Source organism: Nicotiana tomentosiformis, chromosome 10 (genome assembly GCF_000390325.3).
Source record: "Nicotiana tomentosiformis chromosome 10, ASM39032v3, whole genome shotgun sequence".
NCBI lineage: Eukaryota > Viridiplantae > Streptophyta > Magnoliopsida > Solanales > Solanaceae > Nicotiana > Nicotiana tomentosiformis.
In genome coordinates this window covers 37,258,434-37,273,699 of record NC_090821.1, presented here as the reverse complement: position 1 = coordinate 37,273,699, position 15,266 = coordinate 37,258,434, and the positions used below count along the sequence as shown (strand labels likewise).

The window sequence follows — 15,266 nt, the reverse complement described above, 5'->3', positions numbered from 1 at the left end:
CAGATGAACTTTCCACTACCCTAGGCCTCAACTGAAAGGTCCTAACCATGACATGTGTGTTATTGGCTCCTAAAGCAAACGTAAACGTGGCATTCTAATAGTACCCAACTTACACCCCCTAGAGGGCCCAAAATTTAAGCCAATTCTTAATCAAATCACAATCCCCCACACGGGAATCGTACACGTGTAGCCACGTGTCTAGCTTGCTGACCTAATATTTGGTTAAGATCTTAACCCCAGGTCACACCCATTCGTGGTTAGGACCACGCAATTCCATATTTATTTGGTACCGGTCTTCACAACTTGATTTGGCCAAATATCAAACACCTGGTATGCGCGAATTGACTCCGTTCCTTCTCTCACCTTTTCCTCTCAACTCCCTTGACAAAAACCCAAGATTTCAGCTACCCATGTTCAGAAACAGTGAAATAACAAATGGGGCTTTCGGGTTTTCCAAGTCCAGCTGAGGGAATGCTACCGGTATTGGTAATGAACACAGTGTTATCAGCGGCCTTAATCAAGAACATGTTGAAATCAATGCTTCAAATGGTGGGTGCTACTTGGGATCAATCCAATTCGCAAGAAGAAGAAACATCAGTTTCTAATGAAAGCAGTAGTAGCAGCGGGTCAAGAGAAAGAAGAGTGTCAATTACTAGGTACGAGTCTCTGTGTAAAAATAGGTGCGGCGGCGGCAGAGGGACGACAATGGAGTGTTGTGTGTGTTTAAGTAAGTTTAAAGATGACGAAAAGGTGAGTGAGTTGTCGTGTAAGCATTTCTTTCATACGAGGTGTTTGGGCAAGTGGTTCGATAATCAACATAGTACTTGTCCTCTCTGCCGTTCCATTTTCTGACTGGAATATTGCAGAGTATAGGTAGATGAATGGTATCTGATTTGACGCTTCAATTGTAAATTAGTTGTTGGTTTTGGTTATATAATTAGTCTATATATAACTAATTTAGGGTAATCGGTTCTGTATTCTAGAGATGAATGATGATTCTTCCTCTTTCTTTATCTTTAATTTGCTAAAGAAATGTCACTATGAGAAGGATGCTTTCCCCTTTTGTTACCTGTCAACTTTTCATGGCCTCTTTGTAAAATCTGATTGTATAAGAGCATATTTACTGGTGGGATTGAAAAGGAAGAATTAACAGAAAGTTACTACTAATATAGTAATATTATACTCCCTCCGTTTTCTTATAAAAGAAAATAATTCTAACTCTAAACTTTTTATTTTATCAATTTTATCCTTAATGAAAAACTTTTATAACCACACAAATGTCATGATCCTGCAAAGTTTTTAAGAATACACATTTTAGAAGTCTTCCTCTTTTTTCTTAAATTTCGTGTCGAATTAAATTAACTCATTTAAATTGAACGAAGAGATTATTTTTTGGCTTGGTTCTTTTTGAGCTACTATGGGACATTGCACAAAAAAAGATAAAGTTTATTCTTTCTCGGATTTAACTATGTAGTTTTGGAACTTTAGTGGTATTCTGCAAAGAAAAGATGCACCAAGTATATTCTAAACTACTACATGCCTAATACAAAGAAGGTGTTCGCAAGACTGGTAAAGTAAATTGCTGTGTTGTATCCTTACAACTTGCAAAGTCCTAGTCTCCCAGTTCCGAAATCGGTCCACATCCTGCCAGCACGCTCAGGTTCAAGAAAACAATGAAGTTGGTCCATAATTTGTTTTACTATATGTATACGGGTGAACTCGGGGTCAGCACACCCCGAGTCGACGGTGGGTCAAATGAATATGAATGTATGAGATAGAGATCGAATCTGAAAAAACTCTTTGGTTCGAGGCTGGAACGGGGTGCTCGCCATCGGGCCCGACAAGATAACACCCTCCGAACCCAAAACGAGCTCCAAGACCTCAGAAAGCATTACAAACTGTTGCACACGACTAACAGACGCCCGTGATATCCACACCCAACAGGATATCACGGCGCGGATCTCGCCTGATGCCGGTAGCGTATCACTGATTGATGTACAAGGAGAATTTTTACCCTTTTTAGAATTGTACTAGGGGTAAAACTCCCCTACTATATAAAGGGGAAGTTTTTTATCCAATAGAGACATTGTAAAACGCTTATCAAGGCAATACAAACTTATTTCTCTACTTTCTAGCTATTGAAAGATCCTTGTTTTAATCATAGTTCTTCATACATATTTGGCTTCGAATCAAGGGTGCGGGCGGGAGCAAAACTATTGCAAACTTAAATTCGAGCCCAGACTCAACGTCACAATTGGTTTGGTTATTTATTTTATCCTTAATTCGTTTAGCTAACATTCTTGATTACTTGTATTGAATCAATCCACATATCCTTAAAACTGCGTATAAATTTAATTATTATCCATTTCAAGGGTAAACAGTTTGGCTCCCAGCGTGGGGCCAAGGATAACTGTGGTGGTTTGATACAAATTTCCATAACACACTCTATTTTACACTTGTTCTTTAAGGTCTCAATTTCAGGTCAGTTTAAAAATGTCAAATTCTCAGTCTGCTCACCTGAACGTTGAGGATGGGTCTGGCCATCATGGCAAAAATAACAATCTGGTGCCTATCAATAAGGTGCCCCCTACTGATCCCAACGTGGTCCCAGTCGTAGACCTAGTCGATGCTAACTCGCAGGTGGTGATCGACGCCAACCTACTACCGACCCCGAGAACAGCGTTCGCGGAGGAGCCCGACCAACGGCTCAAGGAGCGCCCGAAGGCCAAGGTGACGGGGTCAGTCTACGATTGATCTTCGAAATGTTGCAAGCTCAATAGGCGGCGATTGCGCAGCTGCAAATTCAAAGGCGCGCCCCCAGCAGGGTGGAGCCCGAACCATCCCGAAAAAACACCCGAAAAAATGAGTAGATCACCGAAATGCCCGGTGAAGTTGAGTTCGGTGTCAGCCCTGAAGTAATGAAATGCTTGAAACATTAATGAAACTAGGTGGAATCAGGTGAAAAGAAAATTGAGGAAAACGACAAAAAAGTGGAAACATATAATTCCGGGTCGGTCAAATCCCAGGAGCGCCCCCGATATTGAAAGGCTCGGATTCCAAGAAAATTATCCAAAAGCCTTTTCCTCCGAGCGCGGTACCAAAGCCAATCCCGAAGAGGTTTCATATGCCCGATATTCCAAAATATAACGGAACCACGGATCCGAATGAGCATGTGACCTCCTACACATGCGCCATAAAAGGTAACGACTTGGAAGATGACGAAATCGAGCCAGTGTTGTTAAAAGAGTTCGGGAAAACTCTGTCAAAGGAGCAATGATATGGTACCACAAATTGCACCCAAATTCCATTTATTCGTTCGCTATGCTCGCGAATGCTTTTGTAAAGGCTCATGCCGGGGCCATCAAGGTCGAGACTAGAAAATCAAATCTTCAAAGTTAAGCAAAGGGACAACGAGATGCTCATGGAATTCGTGTCAAGATTTCAAATGGAACGTATGGACTTGCCTCCGGCTGTGAACGATTAGGCCGTTCAGGCATTCACTCAAGGACTTAACCCCCGTAGCTCCTTAGCTTCGCAGCAGCTGAAAAATAATTTGGTAGAATACTCGGCGGTAACTTGGACCGACGTCTACAACAGGTACTAGTCAAAAATTAGAGTTGAGGACGACCAACTCAGAGCCCCTTCTGGGTCCGTTTATCCCATCAGAACGAATGACATACCTAAGAGAGTCGTCGATCATGAATCAAGGTCAGTCTGAGATCGGTATCAGCCATACAGTGTATATCGGAGGGAAAGCAGACCCCGACGAAACCCTACGAGGAACGAGAAAGGAAACGATGGTGGGACCAATAACCGAGGTGTGATGAGCAAGAACGGTTTTGACAGCCCGCTCGGGGGAAGGGAAGCACCAAGATTATCAGAGTATAACTTCAACATTGATGCAACCAGCATCGTATCGGCTATGGGGCGCATCAAGGAAACCAAGTAGCCTCGACCATTGCAGTCCGATCCTACCTAGAGAGACCCTAACCTGATGTGTAAGTATCATGGAACTCATGGCCATAGGACTGAGGACTGCCGACAATTGAGAGAAGAAGTTGCCCGATTGTTCAATAACGGGCACCTCCGAGAGTTTCTGAGTGATCGAGCCAAAATCCACTTCAGGAACAGAGACTCCAATAAACAAACTGAACAAGAAGAACCTCAGCACGTCATCAACATGATTATTGGAGGGGTCGATGTCTCCCAGGGGCCTATGATAAAGTGCACTAAAGTATCCATCACAAGAGAAAATCACACTCGAGATTACATTCTGGAGGGAACCATTTCGTTCAGGGACGAGGATGTCGAGGGCATCGTACAACCTCATAATGATGCACTACTGATATTTGTACTTATCAACAAATCTTGAGTTAAACGTGTATTGATTGATCCAGGCAGCTCGACCAACATCACCAGATCGAGGGTTGAAGAGAAGTTGGGGTTACAGGATCAAATAGTGCCGGCGGTCCGAGTGTTGAACGAATTTAACATGGCATGCGAAACTACTAAAGGCATAATAACCCTGCCAGTGAATACCGTCTGGACGATTCAAGATACAAAATTCTACGTAATCGAAGGGGACATGAGGTATAACGTCTTATTCGGAAGGCCATGGGTTCACAACATAAGGGCAGTACCCTCAACATTACACCAGGTACTGAAGTTCCCTACGCCCGGAGGAATCAAGACAGTCTACGAAGAGCAGCCGACTGCAAAGGAAATGTTCCCAGTCGATGAGGTGATCCCAGTGCCCGTGGTCTCGACATCAAAGAATACAGAGCCAACCAGGAAGGAAGAAATTAAATAGAAATCACCGATACCGACCCCGACCGAACCAGAAGAGCGAGGAGCAGGCGAGAAGGATGATTACGGAGTTCCTAGGTTGTTCATTGCTCCCGATGATTTCGATGCCACCAAATCAACAGTCAATGAGCTGGAGCAAGTCATATTGATCGAACACTTACCCGATCAGAAGGTATACCCGGGCACGGGGTTAACTCCCGAGCTTAGGAAAAAACTCATTGAATTTCTTATAGCTATCATAGATTGTTTCGCTTGGTCCCATCTTGACATAACAAGGATCCTGCCGGAGGTAACCACTCATATGTTGAGTTTGGATCCAAAGTTCTACCTGGTTAAGTAGAAAAGAAGACCGCAGTCCGAGGTCAAGTACACATTCATCAAGGATGAGGTATCTAAACTCCTTAAAATAGGATCTATTCGGAAAGTTAAGTACCCGGACTGGTTAACCAACGTAGTGGTAGTATCTAAGAAAGGAAATAAGCTAAGAATGTGTGTGAATTATAAAGATCTGAACAAGGCATGCCCTAAGGATTCTTTTCCTTTGCCTAACATTGATCGGATTATCGACGCGACGGCCGGGCACAAGATACTCAGTTTTCTTGATGCCTATTTCGGGTACAACTAAATTCAGATGGACCCGGTCGATCAAGAAAAGACTTTCTTTATCAATAATTCGGCACTTATTGTTATAACGTAATGTCGTTCGGATTAAAGAATGCCGGTGCTACCTATCAACGCCTAGTAAACCGAATGTTCGAAGAACATATAGAAAAATCAATGGAAGTTTACATTGACGACATGTTAGTTAAGTCCCTACGAGCAGAGGACCATTTGAAACATTTGCAGGAAACCTTCGATATATTGAAGAGATATACTATGAAGATGAACTCAGAAAAGTGCACATTTGGGGTTGGATCCGGAAAATTTCTCAGGTTCATGGTATCCAATCGAGCGATCGAGATCAACCCTGATAAAATTAAAGCCATAGAAGACATCACGGTGGTGGACAACGTCAAGGCCGTTTAGGGGATGACTAGGTGTATAGCCTCCTTGGGCCGGTTCATATAGATATCCTCGGACAAAAGCCACCGGTCCTTCTCATTGTTGAAAAAGAAGAATAACATTTCCTGGACCCCAGAATGAAAACAAGCTTTGGAGGAACTCAAACGGTACCTTTCGAGTCCCCCCTGCTCCACACTCTGAAGGAGGATGAATAGCTGTACCTTTACATGGTGGTTTCCGAGGTGGCGGTACGTGGAGTCTTAGTCCGGGAAGAGGAAGGTATGCAATTCCCTATTTACTATGTCAGTAGAACTCTAGGCAAGGCTGAAATGAGGTATCCTCACTGGAAAAATTGGCGCTCGCTTTGCTAAGCGCCTCTAGTAAGTTAAAATCGTACTTTCAATGTCACCCCATCTGTGTCGTAACCTCTTACCCACTGAGGAACATCATGCACAAACCCGAGCTCTCTGGCCGGTTGGCCAAATGGACCGTCAAAATCAGCTGGTACGATATCAAGTATCGGCCCCGAACCTCCATAAAATCTCAAATTTTGGCCGACTTCGTGGCTGACTTTACGCCGACATTAGTAACCGAAGTCGAAAGAGAATTATTGCTAGCCTAAGGGACTGCCACGGGAATTTGGACCCTCTTTACGGACGGTGCCTCGAACGCAAAGGGGTCCGGGCTCGGCATCGTGCTGAAACCGCCTACGGGGAATATAGTTAGGCAGTATATTAGAACTGTGAAATTGACTAACAATGAGGCTGAGTATGAGGCCATGCTTGTAGGTCTCGAATTGGCTAAAAGCCTTGGGGCCGAGGTGGTCGAAGCTAAGTGCGATCCCGTCCTCGTGGTAAATCAAGTAAATGTGACGTTCTAAGTGAAAGAGGAATGAATGCGAAGGTATTTAGACTAGTTATAGGCAATGCTGCATCAATTCAAGGAATGGACCCTACAACACGTGCCCTGAGATCAAAATAACGAGGCTGATGCTCTGCTAACTTAGGGTCATCAGTTAATGATGAAAAATTCAGTTCGAGAACAGTCGTATAGCTCATGAAGATGGTGATAGAAGAAAGCCATGCCGAGTAAACTTAACGAGTTTAACCTAGGATTGGAGGAACAAGTACATAGACTACTTGAAAACTGGGAAATTGCCCTCGAATCCCAAAGAATCGAGAGCCCTGTGTACCAAGGCTGCCATATTTAGCTTGGTCGAAGGAACACTGTTCAGGAGAACGTTCGACGACCCGTTAGCCATATGCTTGGGGTCGGGAGATACCGAGTACGGTTTGAGAGAAGTTCACGAAGGCACTTGCAGGAACCATTTGGGGGCAGGATCTTTGGTTTGGAAATTAATCAGGGCCGACTATTATTGTACCGAAATGGAGAAAGATGCAAAGGACTTCGTACGAAAGTGCGATGATTGACAGAGGCATGCACCGATGATCCATCAACCTGGAGAGATATTCCAATTGGTCCTGTCCCCATGGCCGTTTATGAAATGGGGAATGGACATCGTCGGTCCCCTACCATGGGCACTCGGTAAAGTTCAATTCAAACTATTTATGGCTGATTATGTTTCCAAATAGGTCGAGGCTCAAGCATTCGAAAAGGTCCAGGAAAAAGAAGTCATTTACTTCATGTGGGACCATATAATATGTCGATTTGGGATACCGGCCGAAGTCGTGTGTGATAATGGAAAACAATTCCTCGGCAACAAGGTAAATAAATTTTTTGAAGATCACAAGATTAAGAAGATATTATTAACACCTTACCACCCTAGTGGGAACGAACATGCAGAATCAACAAACAAGACCATACTTCAAAACCTAAAAAAGAGGTTGACCGATGACAAAGGGAAATAGAAGGAAATCTTGCCCGAAGTCTTGTGGGCATATCGTACAACCTTGAAGTCTAGTATTGGGGCCACTCCATTTTCGTTGGTCTACGTGGCCGAAGCCTTGATACTAGTCAAGGTGGGAGAACCGAGCCTCAGGTTCCAATATGCAATCGAAGAGTCAAATGGCAAGGCCATGATTACGAGCCCGAAACAATTGGATGAAAGGCGTGAGGAAGCTTTTGTCCGGTTGGCAGCCCAGAAATAGCTGATAGAGAGATACTACAACCGAAGAGCCAATCTCCGACATTTCAATATCGGGGACTTGGTTTTGAGGAAAGTAATATTACACACCCGGTACCCGAACGAGGGAAAGTTGGGACCGAATTGGGAAGGACCGTATCGAGTCATCAGAATTACCGGTAAAGGCTCATACAAACTCAAAGCGGGAAACAGTGTGCAACTACCGAATAACTAGAACGTGATGCACTTAAAGCGGTACTACTGCTAAGGTATGACCTTAAATACTCTTTAATCATGTTATGAATCAGACTAATACTTGCAGGAAACGGCCAAGGATGGATGTGGCTATTAGGTCTGAAAGCATGCGTTGCACTTTTTTTCCTTGAACCGGTTTTGTCCCAAAATGGGTTTTTTGGTAAGGTTTTTAATGAGGCAATAGTAAAACGTGCCAACTTAGATTCTAAGGCCCGTTTCAGGCCGGAGTCAAAGATCGTTCGCTTCATGTAAACAGTAGCCCTCTCAAGCTCGACCTCGAATACTGGGGGACATTACCCTCGGACTAAGGATCAAGGGATTTTAGCAAGGAAAGAAGAAAAACTTTGTATATTAGAAGCTATGGCTTGGTGGTTAGGATTCACTGTAAGGGCCAAACGGTCATATGAATCGTGCTCACATAGTCCACTCAAGCCATGACACAAGTTTTTATGCGCTTCCGATCATGTACTTTACACACTGAGAAATAAAAGAAAGTTTTGCCTTGCTATTTACACATTTCCTTGCCTGTTAAATTTATGATCCTAAGAGCCCACGGGCTACCCTTACTCGGGGGCTATCAAGCCCAAGGGCTACCCCTATTCGGGGACTGTTGTCCGAAGAAGATTCGAACAACCCGGGCTATCAAATTCCGGAGGAACCAAACCTATGAGATGGTGCCCAAATACAAAAGGCTACGACCACCCAAAAAATGGCTCGGAGATGTCCGAAGCTTAAGGCCTTTATAAGAACTCGAAACATGCTAAGAGGTTACCCTCGACAATATCGTCTAAAAGTCGCTTAAGCATATTGAAAGAAATCTCCGGTCACACCGAATTTTCACAGCCTCGAACAAACAAAGTTGTATCGAGATCGGGCCTTGTTCGGACCTCTAACTACAGTCGATTTTATGCTAAGGCATTAGAAACGTTACATGAACAGAAAGTATGAAAAGATGCTGGAAAGGTACAAGTACGATATTGCCGGAGAGGAAAAATTTCATATATATATATATATATATATATATATATAGAGTATATTTACAAAGTCCTAATAAAAATGACCTCAAAATAAACGAAAATAATTGTACATAGGGCAAAAACTAAAAAAGCACTAAGGAATCTACGCCTAGTCTTCACCCGGGGCCGACTCAAAGCCGTCAGAGTCTCCGAAGCCCTTGGAACCCTCAGAACCCTCAGAGCCTTCGGCACCTTCGGCACTTTCGGGCTCGTAAAGCTTCTTTGCCTTGTCCTCAGAATTTTTGCCTTCCTCGATCTCAGCCAACAGGTCAAAACATCGGACGTGAATCTCTTCGAAGTCTCTCTTCGGGATAACCGCTTCATATATTCAGCCTTTGCCTTTAGGCAGACCTCAGCTGCCTCCACATCGGCCTTGTATTGGGCCACCATTTCTTCAGCATCGACGGAGGTCGTATCCAATTTGGACTCCACTGCCTCGTATTCTCTACTGAGGGCGTCCCGATCTGTGACAGCCGAGCTCAGCTGTGCTCGGAGATTGTCATTTGGCTGAGACCACTTGTCAGCTTTCTCCTTTGCCATCCGGAGTTGGACCTCTACTGATGCCAGCTTCGCTTTGGCGGTTTCCTTCTCCGAATCCATCACGTCCATTTTGCTTTTCCACCCGTCAGCCATGGCTTGGACCTCGTTCATCTCGGCTCGGAGTTGGTCGATCAGGTCAATCTTTTGTTGGACCTGCGAGGTTGTGTTGTTAGCCACCATGACTAGCTCCTCATTTCTAACTTCAAAGACCTTTACTTTTTCGACCAGATCATCATGTTCCCGCTTCAAGGTAGAAGCTTCCTTTTGAGCCCTGTCCAGCTCGGCCTGAAGATCCTTGACGGCCCTATCTTGTTGTTCACTAAGAAGCCTTTACATGTCCTTCTTCCGAACCTGCTCCTTGAGCTCCAAATCGAGATGGGTGATTTTGGAGCGGTACTGGAGGAAGATCTCGTGGTGAAGCACCGAGGCCTGCAAAGTAACAAAAATAATAAGAGGTATTGAAACCTAAGTGGAATTAACAAATGAGTATTGATGCCTTACCCGGTTCAGCGCCTGCTGCACCTTATTGAAGTGACACGACGCCCCCACCTCGTTCATCTTCGTCTAATCCTCTTTGGTCACCAGGCATCAGAGATAGCTGGTTATGCCCACTGGAGCAGATAAAATTCGAGCATCTGTCGGGACAGTAAGAATGACTATTCTCTTACGGCCGGGGTCTACACTCGGAGCAGGAACTGCTTCACAAATTTTGGGCTCGAACTTGGCCTGCCAGTTTCCAAAGGCACATCCTTCTTCGGGATCTCCACGTCCCCCCGCCCAGAAAAATCTTCCAAAATGGACATATCCACGCCATCGAAGAAGGAGTGAAGAGGGTCGTCCGGGCCGTGAACTCCTTCACTTGACTTTTCTTTTCCTGCTTGGGCCTCCTCAAGCATGGACTCGGTGTAGGAGGGCGTCTCCATGATGTCTATTACATCGGTCACCTCCTTCAGAGCAGAAGCGGCTTCTCGGGAGGTCTCAGCCCTCGTCTCCGTCTCGGCCTCTTGAGTCGGAGGGAGGTCGACCTCACCGCTCTCTCCCTCGGCTGCCGCCTGCTCCCTGGCAATGGTCGATTCGTGAGCGACAAAAATGTCATCTTCTTCAGACTCATCCCTGAGCCGGCAAAGTGAGTCAGAATCCGGTACCCTGGAGTTGGTGCTCTTCTTGGGCTTACGAGCCCGGGAAGTCGTCCTCTCTTTTGGCTTCACCTCAGTACCCGGGGAGCTCAAAGACTTTCTTTTCCTCTTCTTCTTCTCCGCCGAGGCAGCCCCGGGTTGTCCTTTAACGGAGGGATCAATGTATAGGGGTACATCCTCCTCCCCTTCCAGCGGCCTAAGTTCGGTGGTCTTAGAAGAACCTACGAAAGATAGAGAAAAGGTCAGCGTTATGTAAGTTCAAGGCGTAATAGTAACTATTCTGACAAGAGCCTTACCATGAGAACGGGCCTCCTATCGGCCCTTCAAAAGCTTGTTCCACAAGCGCTCAAAGTACGACATCTTCTTGAAGATGCCTTCGATCCACTCCTTGTGCCGAGCGACCGCATTGGGAACCCGAGCAACAGCTGCACGATCACAAATACTGATGGTGAGAAAGGGAACAAAGGAGACTCGACACTTAAGGAAAGACTACACTTACGATATGCATTCTACTTCTCGGGAAATGGCAGGAACTCAGGAGGGATTAAATCTTCAGTCTTTACCCGAACGAAGCGCCCCTGCCAGCCTCGGTCTCGATCTTCATCGATGCTCGAAAATGGGGCCTTGCTGGCCTCGGCGAGTGAGCTAGATTTGTCCCTCTCAGAAAATTCGGGGACTGCATAGACGGAGTAGGTGGTCGAGGGTGAACCGAGGAGACTTGATGTTGTTCAACAAAATAACATGGGAGGATCATGATCCTACAAAGAGACTGGTGGATTTTCCCAAGGCACACCTCGTATCTCTTGCAGAAGGCAAAAACTACTGGGTCTATCGGGCCCAGTGTGAAGGGATAAGTATAAAAACTTAAATACCCCTCCACATGAATGGTAATATCGTCCTGAGGCTCAGGGACTACCACGTCCTTACCTCCCCATTTACAGTCCTTTCGGACTGTGGGAAGGGTATCTTCGGTAATAGAGCATATATATCTCGATGCCCCCTCACCTCGGTCTTGTTTGGATGAGGCCTTCTCGACTTTAAAGTCGTCTATGATTGAACAACCCATGGGAATAAAGCTCTTCATGGGGGGCTTTGGGGCCACTTCGGTAGCAGTCACTTCGGGAGCAACCACCTCGGGAGCAGCCATCTCGAGAATAACCACCTCAGAAATGGTTGCCTCAGTACCTGTGGCCGGATGGGAAGATGAAGTGGCAGCCTACTGAGGAGCTGATTTGGAATTCTTGGCCATCGTGATCTGTAGAATAAGAAGATTTGAAGGGAAAATATGCAGGTTTGAAGGAAAGATATGAAGGTTTGAAAGAAAAGGTATAAAGGTTTGAAGGTAGGATGAAGATCTAGGTAGAACCCTAAGAACGGTTATGTCACGACCTAAAATCCCAAGTACCGTGATGGCGCCTATCATGATTCTAGGCAAGACGACAACTCATACATACCGACATCTTGAAATTTAAAATATACAAAAATAAGCTTAAGCAAGTAAAAGTCTCATAAAACTGAATGAAAACGTTATAGCTCAATACAGAATTTTCCAAAACCCGGGTGTCACTGAGTACATGAGAATCTATACAAATACATAGTCTGATACACTATCTAAGAAAGTAGAACTGGATAAGTAAAACTAAGGGATAGGGGAGGAGAGTCAAGGTCTGTAAACGTCAAGGCAGCTACCTCGATAATCTCCGAACAGCTAAAAACTCTGAGATCAACAACCACCGTGCCCGAAAACACCTGGATTTGCACACGAAGTGCAGGGTGTAGCGTGAGTACAACCAACTAAATAAGTAACAAGTCTAAACTTTGGACTGGAAGCAGTGATGAGTCCGAAAAATACGGTCCAAATACATAATTAAACAGTACGAAAATTTACAGAACATATATGTCAAGTCTGAATGATATGAGGAATATGACATCTCTAGATCACATGCAAATATGCATATCGTATGTGATGCAACACAATGAAAGCCTCGCGTACTCACACTCTCGGAGTACTTAACCCGCCTGTTTTAATTCTCACTCATCACACTCAATTACTCAGCACTGTACAGGGCAGATCTAGCTCAGGGCAGATCCAACCCGAATCAAATATCATGAATCAATAGCAACTGCACTCAGTGTGGGTGTTCAGACTATGGAGGGGCAGATCTAGCCCAAGCACTATAATAAGCCAATCATGGCTTGAATCAATAAATCCTGCTGTGACGTGCAACCCGATCCCATAAATATCACTGACAAATAGGCCCTCGGCCTCACTCAGTTATCAATCTCTCCAGTCTCTCGGGCTCACAACACTCATGCTAAACAACCCAAATCAATGATACGTGATATGACAATGTATGATAACAGAGACTGAGATATGATATGCAATGATGAATGTGACTGAGTACATAACTGCACTTAAGCAAATAACTCAACAGCAAAGAATGACCATTGTGGGTCCCTATAGTACCAGCACATAGCCTAAACATGATTTCTAGCATAAATCACAGCTCAAGTGCTCTAACACATGGAGTACAGTAATGATATTCGGATGAGATAGCTACACAGTTCTATGGAATCGACTTACTAACAATTACTATGGTTCCGTCACCTAGCATACGCGTCACCTCAACACCAATCACATAACACGTAATTTCGGGGATTCATACCCTCAGAACCAAGTTTAGAAATGTTACTTACCTCAAACCATGCAAATCTCTACTCCAACAAGCCCTTGCCTCGTGAATTGGCCTCCGAATGCCTCAAATCTAGCCAAAAACAATTCGATACAATCAACTCAAGCTATATGAATCAATTCCATATGAAAATGCTAAGTTCTTAATCAAAAGTCAAAAAGTCAACCCCGGGCCCACGTCTCGATATTCGATGAAAGTTACAAAATTCGAACACCCATTCAACCACGAGTCCAACTATACCAAAATCACTCAAATCCGTTACCAAAATCCCGCTCAAATTCCCAAAATTCGGCCTAAGAAGTTTTCTCCGTTTTTCCAAATTTTTCTACCCAAATCACTAATTAAATGATGAAATCTAAGATCTATTCATGTAATTTAACCAAAACCAAGTAAGAATCACTTACCCCAATCACTCCCTTGAAAATCTCTCCAAGAGTCGCCTCAAACCGAGATCCCAAAATCAAATTGTGAAATAAACTCAAACCCTCGTTTTTGAGATTTAATATTCTGCCCAGAAGTCCTTAATCGCGATCGCGAAAAATTCCTCGCGATCGCGAAGCACAAACTAAGCTGCCCAAAAATTAAACCTATGCGAACGCGACAATATCCACATGAACGCGAAGCACTGCCTACACAGACCTACGCGATTGCGTCCCTCTTCACATGATCGCGAAGAACAAAACATGTGTACTCAGCTCCTACCTCATTTCCTTTTCGCGAACGCGGCCTAGCCCACGCATTCGCGATTCACTGCTTCACTAACCTACGCGATCGCAGCCCTCAACTCGCGAATGCGTAAAGTAAAAATCCCAGCTGCCCAAACAAGCCTTCGCGAACGCGGACCTATCCACGCGATCACATAGAAGGAAACCAGACATGCACACTAGAAAGACTTCAACAATCTTCCAAGTCAAATGTCACTCCGTTAACCGTACGAAATCCACCCGAGGCCTCCGGTACCCTAACCAAACATACCAACAAGTCCTAAAACATCATACGAACATAGTCGAGGCCTCAAATCACATCAAACAATATCAAAAATTCGAATCGCACCCCAATTTAAGCCTAATGAACTTATGAACTCCTAACTTCTACATTCGATGCCGAAACCTATCAAATCAAGTCCAATTGACCTCAAATTTTGAACACAAGTCATAAATGACATAACCGACCTATTCCAATTTCCAGAACCAAATTTTGATCCCAGTAATCACAAAGTCAACTCTCGGTCAAACTTTTCAATTTCCAAAACTTTTAATTTTCCAACTTTTGCCATTTCAAGCCTAAATCAACTACGGACCTCCAAATTATTATCCGGACATACTCCTAAGTCCTAAATCACCCAACAGAGCTATCAGAACAATCAAAACTCTATTTTAAAGCCATTTACACATAAGTCAACACCCGGTCAACCTTGTCAACTTAAGCTTCCAACATTGAGACTAAGTGTCTCAACTCATTCCGTAACATCTCCGGAACCGAACCAACTACCCCGATAAGTCAAATAATGACAATTGAGCGTAAAATAAGCAGTAAATGGGTGAGCGGGGCTACAACACTCAAAACGACTGGCCGGGTCGTTATATTATCCCCCTCTTAAACAAACATTCGTCAAACATACCCGGAGTCTCAAATAGGTGTGGATATCTTCTCTGCATCTCCCGCTCGGTCTCCCAAGTATCCTCCTCGACTGGATGGCCTCTCCACTGCACCTTCACTGAAGCTATGTTCTTTG

At 44.4% G+C, this 15,266-nt stretch overlaps 2 protein-coding genes across 2 annotated transcripts; one reads left to right on the top strand and one right to left on the bottom strand.

Annotated features, from left to right (window-relative positions):
- The first annotated feature begins 435 nt into the window (after positions 1-435).
- Positions 436-881, top strand: LOC138900025 (probable E3 ubiquitin-protein ligase XERICO). The gene is made up of 2 exons (XM_070186725.1): positions 436-750; positions 867-881. Exons 1-2 carry the CDS (start codon positions 436-438, stop codon positions 879-881), a joined length of 330 nt encoding a protein of 109 aa, XP_070042826.1.
- Positions 882-10,379: 9,498 nt separating this feature from the next.
- On the bottom strand, positions 10,380-11,985 carry LOC138900024 (protein gar2-like). The gene is made up of 2 exons (XM_070186724.1): positions 11,844-11,985; positions 10,380-11,059 (listed from the first exon to the last, which is right to left on the bottom strand). Exons 1-2 carry the CDS (start codon positions 11,983-11,985, stop codon positions 10,380-10,382), a joined length of 822 nt encoding a protein of 273 aa, XP_070042825.1.
- Positions 11,986-15,266: the final 3,281 nt, after the last annotated feature.

Bases quoted from the DNA above. Each gene is read 5' to 3' on its own strand.
- LOC138900025 (XM_070186725.1), top strand. From the start codon at position 436: ATGGGGCTTTCGGGTTTTCCAAGTCCAGCTGAGGGAATGCTACCGGTA.
- LOC138900024 (XM_070186724.1), bottom strand. From the start codon at position 11,985: ATGGCTGCTCCCGAGGTGGTTGCTCCCGAAGTGACTGCTACCGAAGTG. The intron at 11,060-11,843 runs GTGAGGGGGCAT...TATCTTTCGTAG, and splicing joins CTCATCCAAACAAGACCGAG to GTTCTTCTAAGACCACCGAA.